Genomic DNA, 11,631 nt, shown 5'->3' with positions numbered 1-11,631 from the left:
AATGTCCGTAGCCCCCATCTGGTGACTGGGTGAGCCCCCATCTGGAGACTGTCCCGGGAAACTGGAACAGGGCACTTGGCCAGGCTGAGGGTACCTGTTGCATCCCCATAGGAATGTCCGTAGCCCCCATCTGGTGACTGGGTGAGCCCCCGTCTGGAGACTGTCCCGGGAAACTGGAACAGGGCACTTGGTCAGCCTCTGTGTCCATTTCTGACCAAGCAGATACTAGGGAAAGGTAGACATGGGGCCCCACCACAGTGCAGGGTGTAGTCTCTGGCACCTGGCCCCTTGGGGTCCCTGGGTGGCAGTGAGTAGAAGCAACTTGCCCAGTCCTTCCTGGCCTTGTTTATGGAAGAGTGGGCTCAGACCAACTCTGGCATTTATAGATTGCCCAGCTAGCAAGTAATGAAGTAGAATTAGTTTGCATCTCTCTAAATCCACAGCTGCCTAAACCAACCCTGGCCCTCTGGCTCCCTCAGAGGCTCCTTAGGGATTCCCCTACCCACCCCACCCCCCTCACCCCATCCTGGCTGAGCCCACCTGCATGTAGACGAACCTCTGGCCAGGACACCACCCTGGGACCCAGGTCCCAGTTAACCACCCAGGAGCAAGCCCTCTCCTCTGAGTGTGTAGAAAGGGGATCACAGGAGCCTGGGAGTTCATGTATGGAAACACTCCTGGGGCCTAGGAGCTGAGCCCCCTATGGACACCACCTCTACCCATTTCCCACCTGACAATCAGGGAGGAGCAAAAGATGTGAGCCATAGAAGATAGAAAGTTCCTTTGTTGCTTTTTTTAATTTTTAAATTTTCTTACAAAAATTTAGGTGTTTACCAATACAGTCTTATTTTGGTTTTGTTTTTAATGCTTTTTGTCAGTGTTCTTCTTCTGTTTTTAAGTCACAAACAGCAGGCACTAGGCAGCAGTCCCCCGCTGCTGCCGAAGGTCAGTCCCAGAGGTGTGACTCAGGGCTCCGGCAGACAGGATTGGCAGCCATGGCCTGGGCCAGAGTCGCTCAGAGAAGGCTCCTGCCACACTGGGCTCCATGTATCCGAGGGCAGGGTGGGGGCAAGCACAGCCTGACACCCATCTCACTGCCTCCAGAGCCTCTCTGCACGGCCAGCCCCTGCCCGTGTTCTGTCTGCCATGCAGGGTGAGACTCAGAGCCCAGTGGATCCCCTCCAGCTTCCAGAGTTAAACTCCTTCCCTGAGCCCCCCTCCCTGCTAGACTCCTCTGGGGCCTTGCACATACAAGAGCACACTCTTTTACATCACCAGCCCCAAAACAAAGCCCGGTGCCTTGTCCTGCCACCTCCCTGGGCCCCACCCTGGCAGCTCCACTGGCCTTCTCTCTCTCACTCACACACAGCACCATGTCAGTAAACAGCTAACTCAGCCTAAGGAGTTAGGAGGGGGGGCAGGAAGGGAGGTGTGTCCAGAATGTCCGGCCCTGGCTCCCAGGCGAGAGGCGCTGCCAACCCCTGGCGCCAGGGGGCTCCAAGCTCCACAGCAGGGTCTGTGAGGGCCGGCCCTGGAGTTCCCTTCTTCCCAAGATCAGATCCCTAAGAACAAATGGCTGGGCCCGAGCCCTAAGAAGGGAGAGGGGGAAGGTTGAGCAGGGAGGCCTGGTGGCTAGGTGGACCCCTCCACAGGCTATGCCAATGAAAATGTGGATAAAGGCGGCTGCTATGAGTGGTGCAGGCTGACCCCAAGAGTCTGGGCATCAGGGCCAATCTGACTTGCTGGTCCAGTGGGGGCACTGTGCTTAGGGCATTTAAATGTGGGGGGACCATCCCTGCTCTCTGGCCTTATCTCCTCTGGGTCCTTGATGACCTGGGCTGGGACTGAAGACCCAGGGAAGCATGTCCCTCTCCGACCTCAGCCTGTCCATAAAATGGGCATTTAAGCCTGATGAGTTTGAAGTCAGGGTCCCACCAGGGAGCACGGAGGGAAAGAACATGCAGCCAGCAGAGATTAACAAGAAGCCCCTGCCCAGAGGACGGGAAACAGTTGAATGAAAAACCAGACGAGAGAACGTACCAGGCATGCAAGCTAGACCCAGGAGTCAACGGGCTGAGGCTTAGCGTCCCCCACGGCGTCCACCAGCCTGACCGCAGGCCTGCTGGGCCCAGGCGGAGCCTTCCTGCCGGGGTCGGGCTGCAGCGGACGGGCAGTGGGCAGGAGGGCGTTAGAGGCAGAATACAGCATGTTAGTCAGTGCTGACAGGTTGGGGCTGGGCCGCTCAGCGGGTAAGGCCAGAGACAGGGTGCACAGGAAGGGGAAGCTGAGCTAGTGTGGCTCACATAGATGCGGAGTGACACGTGGACACACACAGGCCTGTGCCCAAAGCCAGGGGATTGTCACAGAGTGGACTGGGAGGTGTTGTCATGGAGGCAGGACCATGGTGGGCCCTCACCCACTGCCCACTCACACACACAGGCGGAGAAAGATGAAGAAGACACACTTGCTCAGACTCCCCTGGCTCTGTGCGTTGTTCTGGGCAGTGACCCTGTCCTGTGCCCCCTCTCTCCCAGTGCATATGAGCTTCAAGTCACCTGTACCCATAGACTGACTCTGCTAGTAATGTTCCTGAGGCGGGAGGGCCGGTCGTCAGGCTTGATCTCCCAGCCCAACTGCTTTTCAGATGAGCTCCACCCCAGGCTGACTGGGCAGCCTAAACTCAGCACCTCGCCGGCGCCCCTCTCAGGCAAGCCCTAGCTATGCCACATCTCTAGGCACCTGCCCACAGCCACTTACTTTCAACGGTTCCTTCTCAGAGGCCTCCCCCGCAGGGTCACTGCCTCGAGCCCTCCGCTCCCTCCGGTCCACAGTAGAGTATCCATCTTGGGGTGGGGACATGAGGGGAACTCTGAGGGGCAGGCACCACAGGAGCAGATCTCCCTCTCAGCCCAGATGCAGGGGGGGCCCACCTACCCTGCCCCAGCACTGTGCGGGAGGACTAGGTCAGGTCTTCTCACGACCCCTCCCATGATGGTGGCTCAGAACACACCAGCCCCCACCCAGTCCCCCGCAGCTGGCAGGCCAGATCCCAGCTAGGCACTGACCCCTCCCTGGCTGTCCACCCCTCTCACCAGTACCACTAAACCGAATCTCTTCCAACCAGCACCTCCTTGGAAGACCTCTCCAGCACCAAACACACAAGACAAAACCACCTGGCCCATCTCAGCACCTCTCCCCTCCTCCTCCCCAGAAAACAAGACGCCCTGCATTATCTGCACTCACCTGGGCCAAGTGCCTCCATGGGGATCACGTCCCGGCTGCCCGGTTTCTCACCATCTGCAAGGCACAAGCCAGGTGGCTGGGGATACAGTGCAGTGGGGATACCAGAACAGACAGACCCCCAGCACAGCTGGCCTCAGGGACTCTTCATCACTAACTTCTTTGCACCATTCTGCCACACCTCTGTCATTGACAGCACCACCCCGGCTTAACATCAATGTGGACACCATGGGTGTAGAGGTGGTAGGAGGCTACAAGCCAGGAAAGCGCCCCCCACCCCTAGCCCTCACCTGCCTTGTCACTATCAGTGCCCCTGGGTAGAGGAGCATCTCATACCTTAGGGATAGGTTTCCATGCCCCCACTCGGTACTCACCAAGGCTCCTGTCCACCAGTGGCAGCGTGCTGTCGTCAAAGCCCCCAGGACTTGGTGCTCCTTTGGGTCCCTTGGCAGTAGCAGTGGCTGACTGTGTATGAGAAGAGGTGCACAAAACAGACAGGATAGGGTATAGGGTTAGGGGCGCTCCTGTGGGGGACCTGGCCTGGAGAAGTGAAAGAGGGAAAGAAAAGCCAGGCAGGCCGCACCTGGAAGCGCGCCTTGGTCCAGCCATCTTTCTGCAGGGCACCACGCAGCTCCTTGTAGCTCCATACAGTCTGTAGCACGTGGGATGCGGCCTTCGCCTCACGTACTGATTGGCTGCAGCCAGGTCCAGGGCGGGGTCAGCAACCGGCCACGCCCCCCTCCCACTGGGACCCCACCCTCCCCAGGCCAGGCCCTCAACCACCTGGTAGCGCCAAGTGCCACCAGCGCTGGAATGCCTCGGGCCTGTAGTAGTGAGCGTGCGTTGTCCAGGCTGTCAGACACGATCTCGTGGATGGTGTTGAGCACAGCCACCACCGTGTCCTCCTCCAGGCGGGCACCAGGTCGCGCCGGAGCCTGTGCATTGCGCACGTTCCGCACCAGCTCCGCCATGGCATAGCTCCCTGAAGGACAGGGGCAAGTGTTAGGACACGCCTCTGCTCACCCCAGCGGGAAGGAAGGGGATTCAGACAGGGCCTCCACCAGGAGAGCCCCAGGAAGCTGCAACGTCACCTGCCGTGTACAGGGGATAGGCTCTGAGACGATTCAGGAAGACATGAGCTCCAGTGGCTGGGACAGAATGACAGGGGCAGGGCCGGGCCCTTGACCTCCCCACCCTGCCGGTCCCTCTGCCCCTGCCCGTGGGACCCCAGAGCAGACCACCGGGCTCTGTATCCTGGCTCAGCCCCACCAGTGTTCTCACCAATGAGGTCCTTGTTGCGCCGGTCCAGCGAGAGGTTGCGGAGGGCAATGGCAACAGCGCGCACCACCTTGTCAGTCTCGGACTGCAGCAGCTCCACGAGCACCGGAAGCCCACGCTCCTTGCGCACCGTGGCGCGGATGTACGTGGCCCACTGTGGCAGTGGAGCAGGTAGGGTGCTCAGCACACTCAGGCATGACTACATGCCCGGGCACTCTCCCACCTGAACCCTGGCTGTTCCCTCTGGCTGGACCCTCCTCCCTGGCATGACAAAGTCCAACCCAAGCAACTCAACTCTATCTCCAGCTTGCATCCTTTGTGCCCCAAACCGCCCGGAACCTCGAACCTCCTGGACCTCGGGGAGACATGGTGTCCCCTACTCTCCCTCCCAACCTGGACAAAGTCAGAGGCAGGCACCAACAGGATACCTAAGATTTTCTCTGTCCCCTCCCTACCAGGCTTGGCCTCTCACCATCCAGTTGCCAGCGCTGAGGTTCTGCAGGGCGCCAGCGGCAGCCTCCAGGGTGTTAAAGTTCCGGCTCTCCGTGAGGAGGGAGAGGTAGAGACGTACCACCTCGGGCTGATACAGCAGCTCAAAGCCTGGGCACAGAGCACCCACCACCCACAGTCACCCACACCTGCCCCCATTATCCCCTCTCCTCCCAGGGTGAGAGTCAGCTGGGGCCAGGGATGGGTGTGGTGCAGTGAGGGAAAATTTAACATCAATGCATTCACTCTTTATGGGCCACCCAAAGGAGAAGGCATTCCCATTTCATGGAAGAACAGAAGCTCAGTGAGATGCAGTGGGTCTAAGTGAGGTCACTGTTCCTTTGCCCCTGGTGCAAAAGAAATGGTACTAGACCTGCCTGGCAGCCAGAGCATCCAGGAGGTCAGGGGTAGGGAGGGAGGTGGCAGCCAGGGTGGCTTCCCTAGCAACGGGACTCAAACTCCCTAATAACAGAGCCCGCCGGCCCATGTAGATAGGCTGTACAACTAAGAGGAGGAGCCCTAGCAACAAGACCCACCCTCCCTAGCAACAGGGCCCTATTCCCTCCTATGTAACTAAAGCTCTTTCCAGTGGCCACCCCTAGCAACAGGGCCTGCCTTCTCTGTCTACAACCTGCTCAACCACTCCGGGCTGCAGCAGAGTTGCCCCAAGGCACTCAGAGAGGAGGGCCTGAGCAGCCTTTCAGCTGGCCTGTACCCAAACATTACTCCCTCTTCCGGGTCCTCCCACCTGACATTTCATCACCCCCTCCACATTCCTCATGCCTCCTTGGTCCCTCTACTCCAGCCTCCCTGGGATTCCTGTTCCCCAAATGCTCCAAGAACGTCCCCCATGCAAAGTGTTACCCCTCAGGGTGTTTGCAGGAGCTGGTCCCTCTGCCTGTGATGCTTTCCTCTAGACCTCCCATGGCCGGGGTCTTCCACCCTGCTTGGGGGTGTCTGGGCTTGCAGGGTGGGCTGTGGCTTGGGACTCACTAGGGCAGATCTCTCTTACTCAGGCTGGATTCCCAGTGCCAGCACACAGGGCTCCAGACAGGGGATAAGAAAGACAAACTACTCTGCCCCCCGTGTGATCAGCCTCTGTACTAGATATGACTATACACCCCAACTCCCAAACCACCCTGAGTGAATGTGAGCTCCTCAGCTGATACTGGAAGGTCCTGCCCACCTGGTCTCTGCCCTTCACCGAAGGCCTCACTCTAGCCCCTCTAGTCTTTCATATGCTGTGTGACCTTGCAATCGCCTGGCCTCTCTGTGCCTGTTCCCCCCACTGCCTGAAGTGACCCACGGAACTGACCCTGATTCTGAACCCTTAGCAGGTGCCCAGGGACTGGATGGTCCTCTGGGGAACCCCATACCTGTGGTCCTATTTTCCATCAGATCCCCAAGGCCCTTCAAGCCTGTTTAGTAGCACAAAGCTTCACTACCTGGATAGGCCTGTGCCTGAACTCTGCCTCTACCCACTCACCTTTGGCAGCCTCAGTTCGCTTGGGTAGTTCTAGCGTGTCAAAGTTCCGGTCCATCTCACCATCCTTCTTCCCTGGAACAGAGTAGGGGGAGGTGAAGCAGACTCTGCAGAGAATGGGTGTGCATCAGGAGGGCTGGACACAGCACTTTCCTTCCTGAAGCAAACCCAAGAGCACCCCCACGAGGTCTTGGCAATGGAACACTATTCTGTGTTTAGGTAGGCAGGGAGGGCCGGAGAAGGGCAGTGGTGGCAGTGGGGACTGTGGATGTCCCAGCCTTGCCCCCAGAAGCCAGAACTCATCTCCTTCAGATGCTGGGAGCAGCACTGCAGACCACCCAAAGGCCTTGCAGCTGCCAGGAGCTAGGAGCCCAGGCTGGGTGGCAGGTAGGTACAAAGCTGAGGATTGGCAAGGACAGGATGTGCCTGGTTGAACAGTAAAGCAAAGCTGGGGCCAAGAGTCCCAGCCACAAGGAAATGCCCACCTGGGGTCAGAACCTGGTCCCAGGGTCTGCTGGCTAAGAGAGACCTCGGCCCACAGGCTGAGCCCCTACAGCAGCCCCACCTAACACTTGTCAGCCTCAGCCTGCACACCTCCATGAATGAGCTCGCTCTCTCCCACTCACCCTCATCTCAGATGAGGGAGCTGCTTCTCCTCTGAAAAGCAGCAGAGCAGAGTTCAGATGATCTGGGATCCCAGCCTCATGGGGCCTCTCTGTCGTCCCTCTAAGCCATATATTGCCTCATTCCCAGGGACAGACTTTGTTCAGTTACCCCTGGGGACGAATATATCCAGGCCCTGCCCCCTCTTTGGCTCTTCCTGCTCCAGCTCCAGCTCCAGCCCTGCAGGGATAGCTGAGTCTGAAGTTATAGAGGAACAGCCTGTTGGCCTCCCAAAAGGTCCAGGGCTGACATTCCTGCCATTGTCATGCCCACACAGTTGTCATGGAAATGGCTGCTTGGAGAACGGACTGGGGATGGGGCAGGGCCCTGAGACTGGACTGCCCTGTAGTTGTCATGGAGATAACTGCCTAAACAATAGGGCAGGGGGCACCTCCCTGGTGCCCACTGCACCCACCAGGCCTGGACAGCAGGACAAACAGGGACTCACCTTGATGGAACCACTCCTCTGGGCAGCCGGAGGAAGCACAGGAGAGAGGAGACGAGCCTGAGTGGGCAGCAACCCCCCCCCCACACCCTCCCAGGAGGCCTCAACTTCCCACTGAATACCCTGGGTTGAGTAGATGGGTCATGGAATCCTACCGCGATTACTTTGGAGGGCTGAGTGCCAGCAAATGGGATAAGAAAGGGGAGGCCTGGAATCAGAACAGGTCCACATGATGGGGAGGAGTGGGTGAAGGCAGTGTACAGATGTCACCCGGCAGGTGCCAGGGAATGCAGATCCTGGAAGCTGTACCTAGCAAATGCTGGTCAGGATGGTGTGAAGGCAGGGTGGGGTGCTGCCCTCAGGGCATCTCAGGGTCTTCAGGTGCTCTATGAATGCCAGGAGGCAGCATCGTCTTTGATACTTCCCAAACATGAACCCATAGAACCCTTCCCAGAGCTGAGGGACCGAGTCGAGGCAGCAGCAGGGACACCACACAGGTTCACTCCTGTCCTCCCCTGGGGGACCCACAGTGCAGATGAGGGAATGCCGGCTTGACAGCTGGATGACCCAGGGGGCTGGGCCCAGCCTCCGAGGCTCCCGGCTTCCCCACCTGCCCATCAGGAGCTGACCAGGTGGTCTCTGGCTTCCGTGTCTGCCATGGGTATGGAAGAACTTTCAGCCTTGGGTTGCATGGGGAGTCCTAGAATGGTACCCCAGTCCCTCCCACACACCTTTGGCCTTCTTGCCACCGAAACAGCCAGCGTCATCCCGCTTCCGGCGCTGGGAGCCTGCAGCACCGCCTGGGGGCCCAGGCTCAGCCTCCTGGTACCTGTCGGCCCCAGGCACCTCCTTGTGCACATGGTAGGACAGGTTCCGCATGATACACACACAGTTCTCCACCGACTGTGGGGAGAGGAGAGTTGATGGAGCAGGGCCAGGTGGGCACGGAGACTGCTAACCTTCCTGGCGAAGACTGGCCACAGCCAGTGTGCACAGAAGGAACCAGGGATGCAAAGATGGGAAGGCCTAAGCTAGGGGGCCCATGTGGCTAAGAACTCCCAGAGAAGGGCTGAGGAAGAAAAAAGGTGGAAAACACACTGTGTGTAGGACCTCATCCAGGGCTTCGGGAATGTCCACTTCAGTGTGGCCACTATGAGATGGTCCATGCCCAGGGCGCTGCCCGAGACCGGTATGCCTACTCCCCCTGTACTGCCCAGATAGTTTAGGGCCCCCTGGGTCCGGTTCCTGCTCCATCTCCCAGAACCCTTTGTAGGAAGCTATGAGACTGCCCCTGCCTGGGACCTGCTAGAGCCCTCCCTGCCAGGCTCCACCCACCTTGTTGTCCGTGTCCTTCCTGCCCACAGCTGACTGCAAGGCGTGCAGCAGGGCGTCTACCAGCCCTTCACATTCCCGGAGGCGGCGCCGGGCCTCTGCACCATCCGAACTCACGTTCCTGGGTGGCCAAGAGCAAGCCCTGTGACCCCTGGCTCCCATGGCAAATTCCCAGCCCTCACCTGGCCTTGGGGTCTTGTCTTCATCTGTAAAACAGGCTCTGACACCACCCTGTTGGGGCTACTGACAGTTCCCTGACCACTGAGACCCCAGGAAGGAGCCTGAGCCAGGCAACTGTATGGCGCAGAGGGCCTTCTCTGATGACCGGCTGAATTGGAAATGGGCAGAAGTGGCTCCAGAGGTGTGAGTCCATTTGCAGGCAATTATGGGCTTTCCCTACCCCACGGGCAGTTCTGGGCTCCACCTTACCCTGAGGTGAGGACCCCATAGGGCCACGGGGATACATCCTGATGGACAGGCAGGACAGTGGGGAGCCAGCGCTGCCTGTGGGGACTCCACAGGGAATCCCAGGGTGGGAGGGTGAGGGCAGAGGTTGCAAGGAGGTAGAATGAGGCCTCTGAGGCCACCTGAAGATGAGGGTCCTGGCTCCCCCTACCCTGGCTGTCACGGTGATAGGAGAGTGTATCAAAACTGAGCAGGGCTGGGGCCATGGGGTACTACATGACAGCATAGCAGACCTTGTCCAGAGGCTGCCCTTGGGGCTGAGTACAGCCTCATCAAGCCCCATTCTCAGGACTCAGGCAGGAACTGTGGTATGGCTGTGAAGCTCCTAAGACTTGGGTGGCTAGTTCTCTTCCACACTTTACAGGACATGAGAACATGGCTATTCCCAGTTTTGCATGTAGGCTCTGGTGCCTGGCTCCCGCCTCCTTGACCAGGAATAGCCCTGGGTGACCTCACAGGGAATGCCTAAGCCCAGCCCCCACCCACACCTCAAGCAGCCTGATGTGTTCTTGAAGACTGTTGTCCACTCGGCATCCCTTGGCTTGGAATCCTCGTTGGGCTCACGTTCCCAGCCCGAGTGGGGCACAATGACCTCATGGGTTAGTGTCTGCAGGCCGTGATCAATGATGACCATCTTCAGGGGCTCATAGGATGACAGGTTCCAGAGTGTGCCTGCAGGATGCCATCAAGCAGCCAGTGCTGACCACACAGGCAGTGACCTCCCTACCTCCCCATGTGACCCCATGTGACCTTGCTCAGGACCTGCCCCATCCTTCGTCAGCCCTACATCAGATTAGAAGATAGGAAGTGACAGGGGCGCCTGGGTGGCGAAGTCGGTTAAGCGTCCGACTTCAGCCAGGTCACGATCTCGCGGTCCGTGAGTTCGAGCCCCGCGTCAGGCTCTGGGCTGATGGCTCGGAGCCTGGAGCCTGTTTCCGATTCTGTGTCTCCCTCTCTCTCTGCCCCTCCCCCGTTCATGCTCTGTCTCTCTCTGTCCCAAAAATAAAATAAAAAAAAAAAAAAAAAAGAAGATAGGAAGTGACAAAAGCCATGAGGAGTCTTGGGTGCCTACCCTGGCCCAGGCAAGATGTGCACAGGCACTCAATAATAGCTACTGGCTGGGAGGAAGCATCAGAGGGGCTGGGACGCAGAGGAAGGGCTGGTAAGGAGCCTGTGGCTAGACACACAGGTACCTTCTCTTCCTCCATCCCTTCTCAACCTCATGGGTGGATGGGACTACTGCTCCATTGGCTCTACCCAAAGTGGTCATGTGACCCTATCTGGCCAATTGGGTCCCATGAGGCACAATCACTCACCACTGCCCCACTGGAGGGTGGGACCAAGAGGCTGGACCTGGAGAGTACAGGGACATGGGGGCAAGTGGAGAGGGGTCCTGCCTGAGGGGCAGCAAAGTCCAGAGATAGAGACACTGGGGACCACTCAGTCTGAGCCTGATGCCTACCCCCCAGCAGCTGGGACTCCTGACTAAATGGGTGGGTGGGGGGAGGGGGGTCTTTTTCTGGCCAAGCCTCGCTCTCCTCCTCCCTGAGGGATGTGGGGAACCCAGGTACCACTCACCTGTGACGAGCTCTCGAACCTCATTGTCCCGGGCAGCCCGCAGTAGGCGCACCAGGGCAGGCACACCGCCACAGTCGCGGATGGCAGCCTTGTTGTCTGTATCTCGGCCATAGGAAAGGTTTCGCAGTGCCCCACAGGCCCGCCGCCGCACCTCTGCCCTTGGGTGGTCCAGCAGAGCGACGAGAAGAGGCAGGCCCCGCAGCTGCCGCACACGTCGCTTGATGCCCTCGTTCTCAAAGCACAGGTGTTGCAGGTAGGCAGCCGCGTTGGCTTTCACGGGATCCACGGGGTGCCGCAGCATGGCCAGTACCTCCGGCAGCTCAGGGTCCCGCCAACGTGGCTCCTTACGGGCGCTATCCACTGAGGGCGACCGCCGTACCACCCGGTCCAGGCTACCCAGGCTGCCCCGTTCTGGCTGGGCCAGGGGTGCTGTCGCAGCTGGAAACGGGGGCCGCTCCTCCATCAGCTCACCGCCATCATCTGCCACATCCTCATAGGCCCTGTGCAGGCAGGCAGGGCATATGAACATCTCAGCACTGTCACAAGATGCCTGCTCCAGAGTGGCCTCACCATACTTTCTCCGGGGGACCATGAACCCATTAAGGGCAGGGATAAGCCAATAACCTCGGTATTTGACCCCAAGCACCGAGTGGGTGCT

The 11,631-nt window shown here is 59.0% G+C and overlaps 1 protein-coding gene across 8 annotated transcripts in view; it reads right to left on the bottom strand.

Moving 5' to 3' along the window:
* Nucleotides 1-773: 773 nt before the first annotated feature.
* ARVCF (ARVCF delta catenin family member) overlaps nt 774-11,631 on the bottom strand; it is a 49,651-nt gene continuing 38,793 nt past the window's right edge. For 2 of the 8 annotated variants that reach the window (XM_060612946.3, XM_060612951.3), the window contains 15 exons: nt 10,974-11,473; nt 9,884-10,067; nt 8,934-9,051; nt 8,330-8,501; nt 7,602-7,619; nt 6,494-6,565; nt 4,991-5,118; nt 4,522-4,672; nt 4,024-4,222; nt 3,824-3,935; nt 3,615-3,705; nt 3,244-3,297; nt 2,758-2,843; nt 2,041-2,157; nt 774-1,589 (listed from right to left, as the gene is read on the bottom strand). In XM_060612946.3, coding sequence (XP_060468929.1) covers nt 2,053-2,157; nt 2,758-2,843; nt 3,244-3,297; nt 3,615-3,705; nt 3,824-3,935; nt 4,024-4,222; nt 4,522-4,672; nt 4,991-5,118; nt 6,494-6,565; nt 7,602-7,619; nt 8,330-8,501; nt 8,934-9,051; nt 9,884-10,067; nt 10,974-11,473 — 1,990 coding nt within the window. In that variant the 3' untranslated portion in view covers nt 774-1,589; nt 2,041-2,052. Of the gene's footprint in view, nt 1,590-2,040; nt 2,158-2,757; nt 2,870-3,243; nt 3,298-3,614; nt 3,706-3,823; nt 3,936-4,023; nt 4,223-4,521; nt 4,673-4,990; nt 5,119-6,493; nt 6,566-7,601; nt 7,620-8,329; nt 8,502-8,933; nt 9,052-9,883; nt 10,068-10,973; nt 11,474-11,631 lie in introns of those variants that run through there. The other 6 variants (XM_060612947.3, XM_060612952.3, XM_060612949.3 and 3 more) reach the window with 5 other exon arrangements.

The sequence above is a fragment of the Panthera onca genome, chromosome D3, assembly GCF_046562875.1.
Source record: "Panthera onca isolate mPanOnc1 chromosome D3, mPanOnc1 haplotype 2, whole genome shotgun sequence".
Lineage (NCBI taxonomy): Eukaryota > Metazoa > Chordata > Mammalia > Carnivora > Felidae > Panthera > Panthera onca.
The sequence above is the reverse complement of the archived record's forward strand: the minus strand, read 5'-3'. Positions and strand labels throughout refer to the sequence as shown.